General features: G+C 39.7%; 1 protein-coding gene across 1 annotated transcript in view; it reads right to left on the reverse strand.

Annotated features, from left to right (window-relative positions):
• Nucleotides 1-21,632, reverse strand: part of lars2 (leucyl-tRNA synthetase 2, mitochondrial) — a 65,837-nt gene that overhangs the window by 15,948 nt on the left and 28,257 nt on the right. Inside the window, exons 8-13 of the mRNA XM_041793109.1 lie at nt 18,631-18,738; nt 12,496-12,655; nt 11,708-11,812; nt 11,235-11,350; nt 10,845-11,128; nt 2,456-2,554 (exon numbers count right to left, since the gene is read on the reverse strand). Of these exons, the coding sequence (XP_041649043.1) occupies nt 2,456-2,554; nt 10,845-11,128; nt 11,235-11,350; nt 11,708-11,812; nt 12,496-12,655; nt 18,631-18,738 (872 nt within the window). The remainder of the gene's footprint in view (nt 1-2,455; nt 2,555-10,844; nt 11,129-11,234; nt 11,351-11,707; nt 11,813-12,495; nt 12,656-18,630; nt 18,739-21,632) is intronic.

Genomic DNA, 21,632 nt, shown 5'->3' on the forward strand with positions numbered 1-21,632 from the left:
CCATTCTTACAACAGCATCATCATAGAGTATCAAAAATTGGACAGCCTATTAAAAAGCTAAAACTTTTCTGTAGTATTTCTACCGCTACATGTTTTAGATAATTTGATGTAAAAATGCCAAATAACAGGTGCAGCAGTTTTGAATTAGCAAAAGTTTGCTTTAATCAACAGCTGTGAATAAGGCAGATATAGCTGAAATGTAAGCTGCAAAAACATGCATTTTAAAGTGTATTTGTGTACTTCAGTTGTTCCCAATGGTGAGGGCCAGGAATGTCCTGGTACATGTTGTCAGTCTGAACAACCATGCATTATCACTACATGTATACATCAAATAAAGATTAAAACGAAGAGGAGATTCAGCAAAAATAAAGATATGGTGTGCCTTGACATTTTGGCTTGACCTGAGGTGTTGCTTGGACAAAAACATTTGAAAACCTTTAGCCTAGGGTACCGTCTGAGCAGGTACTATGAGCCCCTGGTTGTGCTGTGGATGTCCCAAGGGCCAGAAAGACACACTGGTGTTCTCCAGGTGTATCACCAGAGGTGAAAACAGCCTGGACAAAGATATGCCGTTAAGCTTGACCTTGGCTGCCAGTGTCAATATTCTTCCACTCAGCCATGGCCAGGTCAAGGTGGCGTCCCATAAATCCCCGTTTAATAGGGGAATGGTTTGCATGGCTGTGTGAGCTTATATTACCAGGAACTATTTGTCTTTCTTAGACAATCAGATCAGACAGGAACGTACAGCACTAACTTGAGCCCTTCTTATATTCTCCGTTTTTACAGTTTCGTACAGAGGCATTATTATAAAACCAGAAGCCACTGTCAGCAGAGGCCAGTCACTGTGGGAGCTCGATGAAAAGTGTCTCATGACTGGGATTCTCTTCAGGTTCAATCCAACAAAGCAACATGGAGCTGCCATGAGTATGGTGGTTGGATGTGGTGTATGTTTTTGGTACATTCATTATTCTTTATTTTCATGAAAGTAAGGTTTGTCATTAAAATATCTCAGTAAATATAATATAGAAAAAAGTAGTTATAACAATATTTGCCACTGAAGGTTTCTGTTAGAAGAAAATGCATTGTTTCATCAGTTTTGTTTGACTAGGAAGCAAAGCAGACGTTTGGATAAAAAGTCACAAATGTTCTGAGTAAACATTTAGTCTGTGTACTTTATAAATATGCTCACACTCATCCTCTAGGGGGCAGGCTGAATCCAATCCAGGAATAAAGAGAACAGAAGCATCCTGAGGCATCTCTCTCTGTCCCTGGCTTCACTTTCACAATAAAATATAAAAATACAACCAACAGAAGTACTCTCTGTTTCAGATCTGTCTCTAAAGACTTCCTCTAAACTCAGTCTATGTGTGATGATCTGCCTGGGCTGTTTTTTTTTTTTCAGATTTGAACAGCAGAGCTGCATGTGTTTAGCCTGACTGGTGTGATGGTCAGCAGAGGCCGGGATTTCCACTTAATGATACTCTTTAAGGGCAGCCTGCTATCTCTGTGTGTCACCTTTCACACGGTCATTACTCTCTTCCACACCTGTCTGCTTCTCTGGGATGATGCTGTCTCCAGGATAATTGAAGCAGAGGAAAAAAGTTATGAACTCACACAGCTGAAAATAAATTTAGCTGTTTGTTGGCATCAGCCCAGAAAGCTGAAATACATAACCACACACACACACTCTTCTATTTAACACCCTCTTCCTATTTCATTCCTCTTACTTGCTACTTTTAACATCTCTTCCTTCATTTTTTCATCTTTTCTCCCCCACTGTCCAGGCTCAGCAGGCTAAACTGAAATGCACAAATAGCGTAATTGCTTTTTCTGTTGTGCCATAATCTGCCCGGCTAAGGAAAGTGATGGGGAGAGCAGTCCCCCTTCCTCTAAAAGCAGCTTTACAGCTAGGTCAGGGCACTGGGAAATTAATCTCCTTTGTATGGCTCGGGCTATCGCGACCATCCCAGCAGGTGACGGCCACAGCACCGTAATCTCTGCGGGCTAGAAAATGCAACTTCCATGCAAGTGTGAGTGTGGAGAGAGTGCACAGAGGCAGTATATGCATGTTTGAAATGGATAAGTGGGAGAGAGTGGGTGATCTTACAGTGAGCAGCATAATTATGTGTTTGAGTGTAACTTTCCAGCAGCGCATACAGACCAGAGTGCTGTAGCAGATTACATAGAAAAAAAAATGCATATTTTAAATATCTAAAAACAGACAGATTTGCCTACACCCACTGCTTGGGACACTTATGCAGCTTTCTCTTCTGGTTATTGCGTTTTAATTTGAGCAAACAAGAGTGTAAATAAAACCTGTTTGTGCTGAAAATCTGTCTCAGCATGAGAAAAAATGTAGGAGGAAAAATAAATAAAGCACTTGAATTTAATTGTTTTACTGCTTCAAATAATGGCTCTAAAACAGAGGGACATCCCAGGAGGAGGCTGATGGTACCTGTGTTGGTTATGTGGGTCTATGTATCTGAAGTAATACCAAGCAGAGTCCACAAATGTGTCCATGGTGTCCGTCTCCCTCCTAGCGGGGCCTTTACATCTAACAGGAGAGAGAGAGAAACACAGAGAGTTGGCAGAGGCAGCACAACAATCAATATTAGGCAGACAAATTAGAAGCGAACAAATGAGCAACCCCAGTTTGTATGCTTGGTGAAAATGGCACATTATGTGAAGTTTTTGAGTGTGTGTGAATGTGCAGCTGGCTCCATCTGGATGTAGGAGGTCATGTCCCTGTAGAGGAGTGCAGCAGAAGCCAGACTGGCACCAGAGCCGTGTTCCTGTGCCCCGACTAACAGCCTGAGCTAACAGCGGCAGGCTGAGCACATGACGGCGTGTTTGTGTTGGAAATGCCACCTCGTGCCCTCCTTTCCCATCCAAGACAAACAGCACTTGAGTATGTGATGCGAATCTGCCAGCATCGCTTTCACATAAGAGGAGGAGAGGAGGACATTTACAAAGACTGAGAACAAAATAGAGCGTTTAGGAAGGGGTCTTTGTTCTGATTTAATTCAAATGACTAAATGGAAGATTGAATTTTACTTTCTAATGAGTCTCAGCAGAGTTAAAATCAGCGTCCCAGAAAGATAAACAGAAGCTCAGAGCTTTACTTTGTGCAGCAGAGCGACTCGTGTTTTTCCTGCACCTGGGATGTCTTCATTTTTGCTCACAAAAACCTTCATCACATGCTTTAATCCCACTCTTTCTGACACAGACACACACACACACAATGAGCGGCGAAACCCCTCGACCAACCTACCGGTCTATAATAAGGCTGAGATGATGAGGTAAGAGGTGGATGTTGCCTAGCAACAAGGCTAAGGTTAATATTTGGAGGCCAGGTGTTATTTCTTATGATGAAACCCCAAAATATAGTCCAGTAATATGAAATTCATTAAAGAAAGAAGGAAAGGTCTCACTTTTAATAGACTATGCACAAATTTGAAAAAAAAAAAAGAAAAAAAAAAAACTGGCAAGAGCAACGTTTGAAATCTATTTGGACTTATTTGGTAAATCTACACTTCAAATCTTTCAGAAACAGTTTGGCTTAACCAGCAAGGATTTATATTGATATCTGCAGAATGTTAGCCAAGAAAGCTTGAAAAAATCTAGATCTAGTTACAGCTTATTAAAAGTTCTTTGTTTTTTGTTTTTTTTAAGCGTACAGCTCAGAGTCAGGTCATAAAATAATCTCTAACTGTATTAAAGCCTTCAAGAATAAGCCCATCATATATTCAAAAAAGTGGGAAAATGAGGCTAACTTTGTCGTGTCAATAAAGGAATGGAAAAATTATAAGGATACACAGTGGAAGTTTTCTAAATAATTTTCCTGGAGAAATTTCGACTGGAAAAACTTTGTAAGATTTTTTTTGTAAGACCAGTGCTGAAGAACACAGACTGACAGATGGCCTGTTGAAGAGGCTGTGGGAGAAAGAGAGCAAATCATTTTCATGTCTTTTGGGATTGTTCTAAAATTAAAGGGATATTTCAGTATTTTTGCAGTTGGATTATATGCTTGGAAAAGCTACACTATAAAGCACAACTGACGGGTATAACTGCCCCGTGTAATTTTGTAAGTTTTTGGTAAAAACTGGCCTAAATACAATGTTGGCTCAATTGTATGCTATATTGAGCATTTTTGAGTGTTTTATTTTTCCCCCAGAAAGCCAATGTGTTTGGCACCATTTTGAAATACAGTTTAATGTGGATACAAGGCGATACTTTTATGAGCCAGAGTACACAGAGGAGCTACAGATGGAGACTCAGTGGAAGAGAGGGAGAGTCCCCTCCAAAAGTATTGGAACGGTGGGCCCAATTCCTTTACTTTTGCTGTAGACTAAAAACATTTGGGTTTGACACAAAAAGATGAATATCAGACAAGAGATCAACATTTCAGCTTTTATTTCCAGTTCCAGTGTTTGAAGGACTGCAATTTGTTACTTTGTTCATCCTACATACCTTCATGGTGAGTTTTAAGGACAAAAGTTTTAGGTCTGAGCTATATTTGAATATCGGTATCAGCTCAGATTAATTTGTAAATAGCAGTGTATCAGATATCTGCAACAACTCCATATTGTATATCCCTAATTAGCTCACCTGGTGGTGGGAATGTAAATACTGCCCATGAGAGCTACTGCTGTCATGAGTGGGACTTTACAACACTTCTTCAGGACATTTCTGATTGAGGACAGTGGCTCATAGACCCCTGCAGCCTGCATCACTCCTCATCCAGAGTTCCCTGCCTTACTGAACACCAGTGTTTTATGGTGTCTTCAACTTTCTGATGATAAATTCTGAAGATAATTATTCCTCTCATTGCTGATAATAGAAAAGCTCATTTTTGATTTCTAATCTCCAATCATGTTGTTCAGGAAATGTTACACTTCTATATTAAAGTAAAATACACAATATTTAAAGTGCTGAGGAAGCTCTTAAAGACTTAAATTAACACAAATCAAACTACACTTTTGAAATATTTAACAATAAGTCAGAGCTGCAGTAACTCTTTAAAAAAGAAGGTGGGCCTTCTCTGGCAAGAACAACGCAGATACTCAACTTCACAGAAAGGCCATTTTCAGTAGGTTCCTGATGTATGCCAAGAAACCAAGGAAGGAAATGTCTTTTTTCATGTTTGTGGTGGCTCCTGACACTAAAAGAGTTGTGAACCACTGCTTAAGGAGCACCTGAAGTCATAGGCTGTAACCCTAACTCAGTGAATAACTTCACTCATGGTGCAAATGTGTCTCACATTAAAAAACAACAAATGACCAGCCAAATGAGCATTGTACTTAAGTAAACGTACAATTAGTCTGGTTAAAACTAACTACAGTAGAAGTAAACAAACAACTCAATTACAGAAATCTGAGTATATGTAATTACTTACTTTCCCCCTCTGCGTAACGGTGATAGAAATACAAGTTTCTTCCAATTGATTACTGAAGTGACTTAGCACCAATGGCAGTTGTTTTGAAAGAAATAAATTCTCAATTAGTAAGTACATTTTCATTATTTAAAATCAAACATCCAGTTAAATATAATTATAAGCTGAAAGGTATAAGTTGCATTTTTTGAAATGCTTGAGATCTGTTTCATGTTGCTCTCTAATAACTGTGTTTCAAACATGCTGTTCACTGTCTGAATGCATTAAAAAAATCATTTTTTTAATGTTAATTTAATATTAATTCTTAATACAGAATTTTAGATTTACTGATTTGAAGAGCTGACCACATGAATGATGGATGTTATTAAAGTTCACACATTAAAAGAGGGACTAGTTGGTTAAATAAGAATTTCAACAAACCTGTAGACTAAAGGGAGAATTGTTAAAACTCAGACTGGGCTCTGCATCCTCCCTGGAGTATATAAGGTCATGTCCTAACTCCTTTCCCAAAACCCAATTGTCCTTATTACTATGTATAGACTGACATGAAGCTAATAAAGTTAGCTAAATTCTAGAAGACAGAGGAATAATGATACTATCCCGTTTGGGTGTAAGAGATGACGTTTACACATTTTAATCTCCAAACCGCTCTAAAAATCAGGAATCTTGTTACTGTGCAAAATCAAACAAAAGGCATGGGAAGTCACTCCCATATTTCATGCATACGTAGTGTCATGGGGGCTAGAAATGAGGTGGATTGACTGGTTTTGCTTGAAAAAAGATGTACACTGTAAAACGATGTCAAACATCTGAAATCATCAAAAGCCAAACTTTGGTCATTTGGCAGACAGATGGTACCAGCTAAGTACAGAGGATGAGATTAGATGGTACACTTATTCTGGCAGTGGCCTTTCTTTCTCTAAGCCATGAAAGAAGCAAAACTATAAAAATATGCACGTAAAATCTGAAGCAACCTGTGTTTATGGGTGTGTAATGAGTGAGTGTTTGCTGGACGAGCCAAAAGGAGCCAAAAGGCTCTCAAACAGATGAAGCAAGAGCTGCAGCTGCCCACTCCAGGATGTCTCTCATGGAAAACATCTCTCCATCTGCCACTGCATTTGTGCTGAGCTACCTTTGTGGTCTCTCTCTTTACCTGAGAATCCAAGAAATAACACACATTTGTACACACACCTTTCCAGCCAGGCTAAGCCGAGGCTGGGTTCACTTGGCGGGCCAAATTACAGCACGGCGGAAGGTTGGAGACGAGATGTGCACACAGGAAATGACTTCCTCAAGGACAAATAAACGTATCTCTCGTCAACCCGCATATTCATGTCGCTCTCAAACTTTAATTGGATGTGGTCCACAAGTGAAGGGATCAAATTCCCACCGACACTCAACAATAGAGGGGGGAGAGATAACAGCGTCTAGGCGATTACAGCCATCAATCACAGCTAATGGGAGGAATTATAGTAGCTTTGTGAAAGTAGGAGAACATGATCAGATGACATGTGCCAACTGTGGCTGAGTGGGCCGTTGTTTTAATCAACACGCCGTGATGGTGATTAGTCTTATTCAGAGGGGGATTCCCATGTCAGCGAGGGGAGACATCGGCTAAAGAGGGTCTCTTCTTCTTGAATGTGTTCAGCCACATGCCGAGGGAGGTCTTGTGTGGGTTTCATTCCTGTGTGCAAAAGGTAAATGTGTGTGGCACAGCTGTCTTACATAACCTCCATCATCATCATCTCATGCCGCTCCTGTCACCCATGCCACTCATTACATAACCCCATCACGACAGAGGGACTAATCACACAATTCACAAGCTCGCTCCCAGTGCTCCTCCGTGTTCCCGTGAAACTGTCCTCCTTGCTCAATTTGTCGGTGCTGCTCTCCTGAGGACAAACAGGAAGTTCTGAGGAGAGGGAAACCACTGGAGAGGGTTTCAGTATAATTCAATTCTCACTCTGCTTAGTCCATAATGGACAGGATAATTTACCCTGATTGTGTCTGTTGAGTAAGAGAGAAAAAAACATATCCTGCACACTTTTAGCATCCCATTTACAACACAACACAACTGAATGGAGGCACTGATCCGCTAATGTGTCAGTGCTACAGGAGCAGGTGGAGACTTGCTGGGTAGAACTTGAATATATAAAGTTATTTAATTCCATTACATTTTCAAAGCATTACCATTAAATGAATTATGTGTTCCTGATACTTTTAAAGAAAAGGCCAAGGCCGCCCATAAGGAAGGAAAAAAAGGCTTTCTGGGATCAAGTCATTAAGGTCAGCATTAAAAGGGGGGCTTAGCTTTTCTTAGATATGAATCAGGAAGGCCAAAAAAAAAAGGCTGGAAACCACTAAATTAGAGCATATATGGCAAATATTATTTACAGCTGCTATAGTAAAAATGTAGCCTATTTAGAAATGTAAACCCCCTCCCCTTATAGACACATACTGCCATGCCAGGATCCTCAAAAAGTCAAAATAAGAAAGGAGAGAGTTGGCTCACTCAACTGGCCCCAAGAACTTGGAAACACACTTTTTTTCCTAAATCTAATCTGAGCCGGGCCAAAGAGGAGCATGTTAGCCAAAGACTAGCTCCAACACTGCTTTTCTGATTTCCAAGCATTGAGATTATTAATTCATAACTGACTGGTGAACCACTGCCTTGGCCTTCTAAGGGAATGGGACTAACCATCTTCTTGTACTGGCTACAGGGTTCTCACTGATTTTACCTTCTTGCTGCCCAAAGCAGTTTGTGTCAACACCATGAGGATTTTGGTTGTTGTGGGGCTCTGTGCCATTATTGCAAATGCACATGCATGTGAGAGGTTACTGGTGATGGTACGTTATGCATTTTTAAATGCACATAACACTAAGAATAACAGGGATGAAAAAACATAAGAAGCACTGTTCTTTTTAGATCTGATGGACCCTAACAATATCTATCATGCAAAAAGAAACTTTCTATGTGATATTCTCTAAAAAAATTTTTTATGTATTTCTCTTCAGTGGAAGTTTGGATTAAACAATACTTTGAAACATCTCTTATTTTGTCATTTACTGATTCTTCTTTTTCATCCCACACCTCAACCACAGGGACATTACGCCTCTCTCCCTGCCATGTCCTTTCACTGATCTTGCTGAACAGAATCTGTGATCCGCTGCTCCAACACCAGCAGCCTGAACAGTCAGGCTTTACACCTAAGAGGTCTACAGTAGAACGCATCCTGGCACTTCGGGTCCTCACTGAGCACTTTCAGAAATTCAATTCAGGGGTTCTTTCAGCCCCTGTTGTCTTCCATGATCACATGTTCACTCATCCAGCTAATGTTTGCCCTATATTCTGGTACAGACAGTGCTGTGAAGTGTGGTGGCTCCACCTCTAACTTCATCCTAGTTGATTCTGTGGTGATGCAGGGGTGTGTCTTATCCCTAATGCTTTTCAGTATGGACTGGATAATGGAGTGGGTAAAAGGGGCAGTGAACTATGGAGTGTCATTAGGTGATGTCCAGATCTGGACTTTGCCGATGATGCTGTGATCCTTCCAGAGGCCGTTGATGTCCTTGTGGGGGCTCTCATCTTGCTGAGTGAGGAGGGTGAAACATTGGGAATGCACCTCTCTTGGGCCAAAACAAAGATCCAGGTAAGATTCTGCCATCATATCTGTGTCTGTGAATGATGAGTGTGGAAGTTATAGAGCAGTTCTCCTATCTTGGCAGCATAATCTGTCCATCCGCTGACTGTGAGGCTGAGATCAACCGCAGACTTGGACTTGCGCATGGGGCGATGAGTTTGCTTAGCAAGACAATCTGGTATTCATATCTGAGCACGCTGACGAAAGTCGAGTCTTTTGGTCCTTGGTCCTTCTTGTCTTACTACACTCTTGTGAGGACTGGATGTTGACTGAAGGCCAGAGGACTCCTTTGTGCCAACATCTCTTCTGTGCATTTTTCAATATCACTGGCAAGACCAAAGACCTAATGCTGATGTGCTCACGAGAGCGAGAATGGGAAGGGTCAGCTGCCTGATACAAGAACAGTAGCTGCATTTTATGAGCATCTGGCATCTTCCTGGGTTTTAACCAGCTTACCACATGATGGATGCCCAGGACCCGTGGGGCTGGTCCAGATGCCTGGGGCTACCGCATGTGTCGTGGAGGGGGCAGCTGAGAGAACCCCTAGAAAGAAAGGCATGGGCCTGGTACAGGGCTGGAGGATGGCTACCAGGAGGTCAGAGCAGTACAAGACCAAGGTTGAGGCTGCAAAGTGTGGAATCAGCATATGCTCCAGTACCTCACCTGATCCTTCAGTTTGCCCTGGACCTCTTAGCTGACTGTTTCTCAGCAGGTAGAGTCGGTCATCTCGAATTTGGAAGGTCCTGGGTTTGATCCCCAGCTCCAGCAGTCATGTAAATTTGTCCCCGGGCAAGATACCTACCCCCAATTTGCTCCCACTGCTGCATCGGTGGTGTGTAAATGTGTATGGGTGAGTTTGAGTGGGTTTAGCTAATACTGTTGGCCAGTTCTCCATAGCAACCTTTACCATCAGTGTGTGAATGGGTAGATGTGACCTGTGTTCTAAAAGCACTTGAAGTATCCAGAAGACTACAAGAGCTATACAAGCTCAGGTCCATTGCCCATTCAGAAAAAAATACTTTCTTGACATGCTGAACTATTTTTAAGATAGCTCCTTTCAAGTAATTATGCAGGACAGACATGGAGATTGGTTAATTATGTATCATGAAATGATCATAATAGTTCTGAGCCTCTCTACCTAAATACTCTACATTCTAGCACTGATCCTCAGGGCTCATTGTTAGCCTGTAGTTAGAATGAAATCCCTTTCCTAAACATGTATCCAAAAATGTCATATGTAGGGGAAGCATTAAATTCTGTATTAGTGTTCTACAAACAGGTATTTGTAGCTATGAACCAATGGAAAAGTTAGTTTAGATGAATTAAGTTGCATTTGCTTGCAGTTTTGTACACTACTATCTGCTTTACTTTAGAGACAACTGTACAGGTCTTTTTTAAAGATAATCTTTATTTTTTAAAGATTATTTTTGGGGCTTTTTGCCTTTATTTTGATAAGATAGCTTAAGGGAAACAGTATGGGAAGACGGAGAGGAGGGATGTCATGCACCAAATAGTGCCAATTAGGAAAACGATCCTGCAACCAGTGCGTTGAGGACTATAGCCTCTAAAGATAAACCTGTACCCCAACTTAGTATTTCAAGTTTTTACACATGCAGACAGTTTATCTGTGCCTGCTAGTGTCATAACATCCAATCAGAGAGTGTAAACTAGTCTTCTGTGTATCTGAAGATGTGCGAGGAGCGAATGCCACCACATCATAACAGATTTCAGACTCACAGATCAGTTCATCGGAGACATTCACAAAAAACATGAGAACAATCATTTCAAAGTTTGCATCTCAGTCGTCTTACCTGGGACATTTGCAGTTGACCCAATCATGAGCAGCCTCCAATGGTGACGCTCCTTTTCCTGTGAGAGACGGCAGCTTTGGCAACATAACAGGTAACTCTTCCTCAGGGACAGCGACAGGCCCACAAGACCCACAGTGAACCACAGGTATGGGTGTTCCCCAGTACCGCTGTCTTGATATTAACCAGTCCCTTAGCTTGGAGCTGGTGAGATGACCCCCAATCTTCCGCTCTCTGGCCTTTTGGGTGACGGAGTCAAATGCCTGCTGTCTGGTGAGGCCTGAGAACTTCACGGAGGAGGACAAAAGGGATGAGAAGGAGTTTAATTTTCTGTTTGACTTATAAATAAATTAAATTAATAATATTTGCTGGGCTATCATCAACAGTGCTGACCTCGTCAGAGTTAATCAGAGTTTGTGTTCCATCTTCATCACTTTTCAGTACTGTGGTCCACGTCAGGTTCAGAGTTTTGGCCACAGACAGATCCTCCTCACTGCAGTCTGGGATTCCTGTTCAAAACCAAAGTGGGGAAAAACATGTTGCATGTAAAAAACACAAACATGTACACTCATGGCTTATCTCTGAGGAGAGAGAAAAACAAAACCCTGTGGTGATGTTAAGCATGTTGTGATGAGACTAACTGTTATGAGTCTCCTGGGTTCACCCACTCACACGGGAAACAAACGTGAAAAACTTAAAGGAAAGTGGCAATTTTTAAAATATGAGCAGTGTTAAGGATGCACCATTTGCACAATCAAATCAAATAAAATTAATCATAAATGCACCAAGGTGAAAATAAAATAATGCAATACTAATGAGAAACATATTTAAGCTAATATGTAACCGCCTCTATGCCTGTAACTCACCAATCACAGTATCCAGATAGCCATCGAACGCCTCCCTGTGTGAGATAACCACGGGAACTTCCTGGTTGGTGAACAGGTTGAGAGCAGTGACCTCCGTCAGGCAGTCTGGAGATAAGGGGGAGGGAGAGGTGTGAAGAAGGCAGAGCTGCTTCCCCTGGTGGCTCATTATCAACAATCACTCACCACTGAGGCTGAGAAAATGTCAGGGGAATCCCAATCAACATATAGACTCACACCATCGCAGCCTCAATATCCATACCATGACATTTAAAACATACATCCATACAGAGGATGGAAAACACAATCTTTAACCATAACACCCTTGAAGATGTTTCTCTGTCATATGTGCACTGGTTTCCCTTTATTTTCTTCCTTTATTCTTCTTTGGTTATGGTTCTACAATCACAGCTGTCAGAGTTTCCACTGCTTTTATACATAATATATTAAAGCTTTTTACTTCATTATTTCTTCAGTCTTTTATATTTAAAATGACACATATTCTTGCCGCCTACACAACCTGCAAAGCACTTCAGGTCACCTATTTCAAATGTGCTCTGACAATAAGGTGGCTTAAATCATCCTTTTCGCTGCTTTTGTTGTTAAAGCCCACAGTGGTGGCTAAGAACCTTTAAAAGCTCTGATAGCATTCAGGAGTAATGAGCCAAATGAAAAATAACAAATAACACTGCTGATAAGGAGAGATCTAAATGAGTCTTTCCTCAAAAGACACAATAACAGCTTGAAGAGACAACCTAAACACAGACTAGACTAACTGTGAGGATGACTACCTCTGCCCGGCTTAAAGGTTTTCTTCAGGGTGGATCGGACTGAGCTTCTCCCGTGCAGCAGTCTGTGGGAGGGCAGGATGGCCAGGTAAGCCGCTCCAAACACCATCTCTGGAGAGGAGCTGTAGGCTGACAGGGTCTCCCCCATCTCCTCCCCGTTCACCTGGGAGATAAAAGAAACTGTCAGCGCCGATGTAAACAGCTGCACTAATGGGAAAGGACCTGCCAGCTCCTCAGGCTGTCACACAGAGTGGTTTGTTTGGTTTTCAGGACATCTCTCTTGTTTTTAGACAAATAACAGAGTAAGACTGCAGTCACAAAGCTTCAAGAAACAGTATTTCAGTTCAAGACACAAGAATCTGTAGTTTTGCCACTGAGATGTGTGTATTTCAGTGCTGAAATAATCCAAAAATCACTCAGTCAGGGAAAAACATTACAAGCCCAATTCCAATAAAGTTGGGGCACAGTGTAAATATAAATAAAAACAGATTGCAGTGATTTGCAAATCTCATAAACCAATATTTCATTCACAAGAGAACAAACAACATATCAGATGTTGAAACTGAGACATTTTACCATTTCATGAAAAATATGAGCTCAGCCAGGCCAGTTCAGCACCTGTACTCTTCTACTGCAAAGCCAGGCTGTTGTGATAAATCCAGTATGTGGTTTAGCCTTCTCATGCTGAAATATGCAAACCCTACCCTGAAAGAGTCATCTGGATGGTAGCATATATTTCTCTAAGACCTCTATATACCTTTCAGCATTAATCATGCTTTTCCAGATGTGTAAGCTGCCCATGCCATAGGTACTGATGAAAGCCCCGACCATCAGAGATGAAGGCTTTTGAATTCTGCACTGATAATAAGCTGTATGGTCCCTTTCCTCTTATTCCACAGGACACTGGGTCCACGGTCTCCAAAAAGAGTTTCAAATTTCTGACCACAGAACAGTTTTCCATTTTTACTTCCATTTCAAATGAGTATTGGCCAAGAGAAGACAGTGGCATTTCTATTCACATATTGCTTCTTCTTTGCATGATACAGCTTCAACTTGCATTTGTGGATGACACAGCTAACTGTGTTTACAAACAAATATTTTTGGAAGTGTTTTCTGAGCCGATGTAGAGCTCTCCAGTACAGAATCATACCTGTTTCAAATGCAGTGCCGTCTGAGGGCCTTAGGATCACGAGCATCCAATATTGACCTTCAGCTTTGTTTCTTGTGAACACCAATTTCTCCATGTTCCCTAAATCTTTTGATGACCATGTGGACTGTAGATGGAGGAATATTCAAAGTCTTTTCATTTCTATGTTAAGGGACATTTTTCAGAAATGTTTCCACAATTTTTAGACCCATTTTGTGCAGTTTGGGAAACCTTTGCCTGACTTTACCTCTGAGCGACTCTGTTTCTCTAAAATGCAACTTTTATACCCAGTCATATTACTGACCTGTTAACATTTAATTTAATTAGTTGCAAAATGCTCCTTCAGTTTGTTTTTGTTATTACCACTTACTTTTTCAGCCTTTAGTTACCCTGTCAACACTGTTTTTGTGTTGTGTTGCTGCTACCAAATTCAAAATGAGTTAATATTGTTCATGAAATGGTAAAATGTCTCAGTTTCAACATCTGACAAGTTGTTTGTGTTCTACTGTTAATAAAATACGGGTTTATATGGGTTTTACCGGGGGGGTCGGGAACCTGCAGCTTCGGAGCCACATGCGCCTCTGTTGCCCCTCCCTGGTGGCTCTTTGCAGCTGTGCCAGAAATTTAAAATAAAAATAAACTTTTCTCTTTTTTAACATTGAACAAATATTTTTTTCTAACGCTGTATTGAGATATTGTATATTTTATCCATAAAACATGTAGCCCTTTCATTCACTCATGACTTTATATTTACAAATAGGCCTATTTTATCAACTTAAATATGCATCATAACGCGCTTCTATGGCGCATTATGATGCATAATAATAACTAGCCTCTATGGCGCAGCACGTATTCAAATAAATTCAATTCAAGTTTATTTATATAGCACAATTCATACAAATGTAGACTTAATGTGCTTTACACAAGATAAAAACAAACAGTAAAAGCAATAAAAACTTGAACAACCCCACGCCCACACACACACATAAACACAGAATACACATATACAACACAGCTTATGTTGTTCTTTCTTTCAGGACAACATATCCAAAAATGCAAAAATACTGCAGGTCTAACAGTTCAAGGCACGAGAGAGAAGCAGAGTTGTCAGAGCACTCTTAAAAGAGCTTAAAGTGTCTACAGCTCTCAGGTCAGCTGGCAGCTTGCTCCATAGGACAGCACCGTAATAACTAAATGCTCCTTCACCAGATTTAACTTGAACTTTAGGTACATTAAGGAGGCCCATATCTGAAGATCTGAGTGATCTGACTGCATTATATCCTGTGAGCAGGTCAGAAAGGTATTGAGGTGCCATACAATTCAAAGATTTGTAAACAAGAAGCAGAACTATTGGTGTATTGGCCATTTCCTGTGTTGGAAACAAAGGTCTTGTCACAAATGAAACCTGAAGCAGGAGTTTTGTGCTCATCACACAAGTTAAATTTTGAATTCCTCAAATCTGGTTTAGCACAGCACGAGGGAAGGTTGGAATGTGAAAAAGACGATCAGATTTGATATGTTTCATACTAAAGTGGTGCGTACATTGGACTAAAGTAGTGTCAGCGGGGATTGTAAACGATGATAACGTAAACACCAGCATGAAAAACTGATACAAGTTCACACTTAACAGCATCAGTCAGAGAGAAAGGAGGCGAAGGGATCATTAGTGGGCTGTTTTAGCCAAATAAACAGGTAAGCTCACATTTTACTGTCATTCTCTACTCTGCTGCGATTATTATCATTCAGAAGATAGATAAATTTGATGATGATTTAAATATTTTTGGCGTGTAATGAATGTAAGTTACAGTGTAAGAGTTTGCATTTGTGTTTTAAAAGATGAAATTGTTGATGTTTGTGCTAAAAATGTCACGTGTGTTAGTGTGGTGCTGTCCACGGTGCTGACATGTGTCACACAGAGAGAGAGAGCAAGGCTGTAAACAGCTGATTCTACTCTTTTTTGATATTTGGAGTGATTATCATGATTGCTCTGGTTTGTCCTTTTGATTGTATTGTCGATGCAGTCTGTGACCAAGTGATCATGGATGCTTTTGTTTTGATCAGGCCGAGTGCATCTTTCCTACTGCACTCCTGTATGTGACGTAGACAAAAAGACAGCAGCATAGAGAGAGAGGAGATGAAGTGAAGAAGGCTTCATCTGTAGGTGAGCAGTAGGCTACTACAATATACTGCATTAACTCTATCTGACAGCAGGTGTAAGGAGTGTGTTTTGATGAATAAAGAAATAATGATAATGATTATATCAATAGCACTTATAGATAAAAACTATGCACACAGCTGTTTCTATTGTAGTTCTAAATCAATAAATTAGTCAAACTGAAAATTATGATTAAAATGCCAAGTACAAATAAAACAACGACTAAGCGGAAAGTTATCAGTGTGATCAAACATATGGCCACATAGCTTTGCTCAATTACTGATGTTGATAGACAAAGACTTAGGCTAACTGACTGTGTCACCTTCATTGGAAGGTTCAAATTTGTTTTGCGGCTCTTTAAAGATTTTCTGGAAGGGAGTACAGGTGAAAATGGCTCTTTCAACCAAAAAGGTTCCTGACCCCTGGGTTATACCCACGTATACTCTGCACTTCACCACAGTAAACTGGTGCTATTAAGGATGCTGAAGATAAAAGGACCGTGATGTGTTCCCTTTGATAAAAAGCGTTTTATATGGAAAAAGATGATGAACAGAGCTGCTGGTAAGACTAAAGCCAAAAAATGTTGTTGGTCTTTTACCTAATTAATCTGTTTTAATACACTAGGGTGAAAATACTGTTTGAAGGATATTTTTGTTTTGATTTTGAATTTTAGAGAATAAGAGGACTAGCACATCGGGTCCATGTAGAGTCAATAATGCTTTTGATGCTCGTTACCATGCTATCTGTCACTGTATGTATGTATATAGTTTTCTGATAAATAATAATACTTCAGCTCATTTAATCATGTAATTATCAAATATGACATGCTCATTTAAGGGGCTTGAAGCTAATTAGCCCTATTCATGTTGTAGTAGACATGTTTATGCATATCTTCAGTCCCCTGGGGAGATAATTTACTGAATATGTACAATGATGTGATACAAAACAAGCAGCCATCCAATTAACCTACCAACCCTGGTTTTATCTCTATCCATTTATTTGAGGATAATCAAGGACAAGACACAAAAGCCTGATAAAATCACATCATAAGCTCTGACTTTCCTTCCACAAGGACTTATTACAAATAGAGCCTGACTATTTCGAGGCTATTCTAATGGATTTGAAAGGAATATATTTACATATTTCATATTCATTTAATATAACAAATTTTGGTAACCTTTTTTTTTTCCAAACTTACCAAAACAAAAATCAAACAGCCACTGTATTTAAATGTAGAGCTCATCATACTTGGAAAAAAACCTCCAGCTGGTCTTGAGAAAGATGAACTGTACTTATTTAAAATCACTTGAATCACATTACTGAGGAAAATAATGCCTATTCATGTATTCACTTTGTTTAGTCATTCATTTAAAAAATGAACCAAGAAACCTTTGCTGAATGACATGTAAACTGTAGGCCTGAATACTCTCTTGGAAAAAGTACAGTATAGAGAAAATAAAAGGATTTTTTTCCTTTATGCTGTGGCGCAATATAGACTTTTTGTTTGTTTTTTGTTGTTTGTAAATTCAGCAATATGAAATGGTGAAAATGGGTGTAAAGCAGCAAAAATGGGCAGAAATGGGCAAAAATTGGTTAAAAGTGGCAAAAATGAGAGGGAAAAAAATGATTAAAAATTTTTAGAAAGTGGCACAAATAAATAATTCCATTACCAGAACCTAATAATAGTTTGACACTTTTTAGCTCCAAAATGAGGTAACTGATAGCTTGGCATGCTAGCATGCTAACACCAGTGCTACTGAACCACACATGCATTGACATCATCAATAAAACCCAACTAGGGAGGGACCATTTTCTCAGTTTTTCAGGGGCCCAGTCAATTCTTTGGGCAGGTCTATATAAGACTTAATGTAGACTGTAAAACTGTACACGCAGGTTCATATCGATAGCATCAGCCCATAACCCTGTTACATCTGTCAGAGTTTTTAACACATTTTTAACCAGTAAACAGTGACAAATTGATGCACACTATGGCCATTCAGTCTTAAATTGTTTAATTTTTTTTTTATTCCTTGAAACTGGTTAATCTAATATAGGAGGTTATGGCCAGACAGCATGGATGTATTACCACATCTTTTTTGTTGTTTAACCACATTAATAATTTCACTGTATACCATTTCTGAATCCAAATGTTGCACTGATCCTATATAAACATTTTATTGTTAGTATGTTACCATAGTAATAATGTTCTTAACCAAACAGTTTTACATCTTAAAATCAGTTTCCTCTTTAGCACCCTTAGATTTTGGGCCATTAATGCCCCCCTAAATTAATTTCAATGAAATATTACCTGTATACAAATTGTTATTATCAAACGCTTACCTAGTAATTACTATAGCATGTTATTACCTACTAATTACTGCTCAACAATCACACAATGACCCATTTATTGCCATGCATGGAATATGAAGTGCTACTGGATTATTGTATGGCTCTCAGAGGGCTTTTAGTGACAGCTCAGTTTGACAAGTGAACACTGTAAATTTGACAGCGTGAAGACTCAACAGAGATTTATATGTTACATCATCCGCTTTGGTTAATTACCACTTTGCACAGTTGAATGCCCTGCACTGAAAAGGAACAACACAGCTCAGATCTTCCTGTTTGGGTGCTTGAGTTTTTGCAGAAATACATAAATAAATGGAGAATCCAAAATACCAAAAGCAATCAGTGTTTGAGTAGAAAGAGATGAAAAACAGAGGCCATGAAGGAGAAGTAACGGGGAAACACTGGGTGGAAAAAAAGTCGAGAGATTGAAAGAAAGCAAGAGTGATGAATGAATACAAAGCAAGCAGAGGGGGAGGGAGTGGAGACGTACCTTTAGTTTGAAATCAAAGTAGCAGCCGGTGCACTCTCCAATCCAGTTTGCCTGCATGGCTTTGACCCCGTACCACTCAGGAAGATCTGCTAGAGCGTCCAGGAGATGCTAGAGAAGGACACAAAAACAAAAATATGACTTTACAACTTTGTGCAAGTTTTTAAAAAGGCTAATTTTCTCCTTCACCATGGATTAAAAAATATGCAAAAGGGGGCAACAGGTTCCTCCTAAGTATGTGGCTGTCTAAAGTACTGTGAGATAATGCAATCGACTCCAATTCAGCGCAGTCTCATTTGGAAGCCGAGCCAATTTATTCTAACAAAGCAGAGGAGCCAGGCAGGTCACATTATGCAGACAAAGAGGGATTTTCAAAAATCCTGACCTCCACCCGGCCCACTTTCACTCATATCACATAGTAATCTACACACACATACACACTTCACAGTCGCACACAACAACGCTTCTTCTGCGTGATTAAAGGAATCTATGCATATCAATGAGGCTCGGGCCAAAAAGCCACAGCAGGACCGAGGCCGAAGATGTTCCAACTCTTCATTTTTCTTTCCAGCCTGTCACAATTCATCACCCAAAATCCCCATCCCACCTCTCAGCATGCAGCCGCCCATCAGAGATATCAATATAAACATTAACACTGGACAAAGCCATCACCAAGGCTGCACATGAGGGAAGAGCAGCCAAACTGGAGGCCCATGGAGGTCAGCAAAATCATGGTCCATTGTAAAGGTACACTGTCACAACCGTATCTTATTTTTTATCTGAACAATAACCATTCATTCATAATTTCATTTATTTATGCTGTGGGACAATATTGCTTTTTAAAAATGTAAACATCATTTCTTAAAACAGAATTACCTTTTAATTGGTAATGTTGATGGCACACCAACAAAATTATTAGGAAAGTAATGTCAGACTTCAAAGCTAAGCTATGATGTGACATGCACAAACATCAGAATGCCAGAAAATAAAGCAGAAAAAACTGAGACAACTTAAATGGAAATTAGTTACATACTTGCGAAAATAGGCATAAAAGTGTTTAAAATGGAAAACACTGGCAAAAAGATGCAAAAATGGTTTAAAACTGTCAACAAGAGTAGGCAAAAATTGACAAAAACTGGCAAAAATGGGTGTGAAGTAACAAATAGGATAAAGTGGTAAAAATGTGGAAAATTGATTAAAAAAGGTGGCACAAATGGGCAAACTACAGAAAAAAATGGGATGATAAATGCTAAGAAAGAGTGGTGAAATGGGTGTAAAGTGGTAAAAACGTGGCAAGAGAATTTGAAGTAAAAAACATGGATGTAAAGTGAGTGAAAAATGTCATAATGGATGTAGAGTGGTAAAAATGTGACCAAAGGAGAAGAAGTAAGAAAAATAGGCATGAGGTAGTAAAGGAAAAGGCAAGCATGGAACTAGAGTGGTAAAAAAGTAGCAAAGTGGTCATAGAGTGGTAAAAAGTGGCAAAAAAGAAAGAGATTAACAGAAATGGACGTAGAATGGTAACAAAAAAAAGTGTAAAAAAGGACGAGAAGAAATTAAAAAGGAAGTAAAGTGGCAAAAAGAGCAAAAAATAGAAGATATTGGCATAAAGTGAGAGAAAGGGTTAATAGTGAATAAAAGGGGCACAAATAGGCGAGAAATGGCAAAAAATGGATAAAAGTGCCAAGGGCAAAATAGGTGGTATGTGACAAAAAAGTTACAAAAATGGGTAAAGAGTGTCAAAAAAACGACAGGATATAAAATGGAAGTAAATTGGCAAAAAAAAGGCTGTAAAATAGCAAAAAAGTGGTTTAAAGTGGTAGTAAGGGGTGAGAAGTAAAATAAATGGGTCGACACTTTCAAAAAGAAGTAGTTTCCTAGGAGAAAAGTTGCAAAAATGAGTAAAAATTAAAGTTTCAAAATTGGGTTAAATTGGCCAAATAAAGAAGCCCAAATGGGTGTATAGCAGCAAAACCCAGCCAAAATAAGTAAACACTAACAAAAATGGACATGAAGTGGCAACTTTATTGGGTTGAAAATTTAATGTGGCAAAAATTGACAAAAACAAGGAACAAATGTGTGCTGAAAACAGGAAAACTGGCTAAACGATAGCATTAATAAATATTTCCTACTGTACATCAGAATCCATTTTGACACACATTTCAGCTCCAAAAAAGAACCAATGCTTCTGATCCAGCACACATGTATGGATATCATCAATCAATTAAAACTGGGGAGGGATCCCTCTCTGGTTTTATCAGGGGCCCAGCCAATTCTGTGGGAGGCCCTGGCCATCACTAACATGAAGGCTTGGTGTGTGGATTCACTGCAGACTGGAAGAAAAGAGGCAGAAATCCCTGAGAATCTGTCAGCATGACGGAAAAACAAAACAAATTTGTTCCCACCAGCCAAGGAAAAAACACTAGCAACAATGTAGACAAATGACGACTTTAAATAGGGAAGCAGTGAAGGCTTTTACTTTCCCAGACTAAAAAAAAAAAAAAAACAGAGTTTAGTAAAAGCAGGAGTCACTAAAAGATGAACAGCAAGGACGGGAGTCTCCATGGAAACTAAGAAAAGCTAAAGAGAAAAGCATGGCAGAGCAATAACCAAAGATTGTGTGTGCATGAGAGAGAGCGAGAGGCATCAAGTACACCTCTGACAAATTTATTACACAACGCAGCGATGCAAAGCTGTTCATTTCCTGAGATTGTTCAGGGATTTGAACCAGCATCCTTCATGTGATGAGTAGTTTGTGGTTAAAGAGTACCAACAGCTGAGAATGTGTGCGGGTCTTTAAAAAACAGTGTAGCTGAGTAACACACCGAGCTGTGAATCATTTAGATGTCAGTGCAGCGTGTGTATGAGAGCAACAAGTGTGATTATGCATGAAATTGAAAACTCTGCTGTGATGCCACGTGATCATTTTGCACCCTGCTTGCTCTACTTCAGAGAAATCCATCTTAGTAATAATATGCAGTCATCTGTGTCCCGGAGGAAACAAT

The sequence above is a fragment of the Cheilinus undulatus genome, linkage group 8 (assembly GCF_018320785.1).
Source record: "Cheilinus undulatus linkage group 8, ASM1832078v1, whole genome shotgun sequence".
NCBI lineage: Eukaryota > Metazoa > Chordata > Actinopteri > Labriformes > Labridae > Cheilinus > Cheilinus undulatus.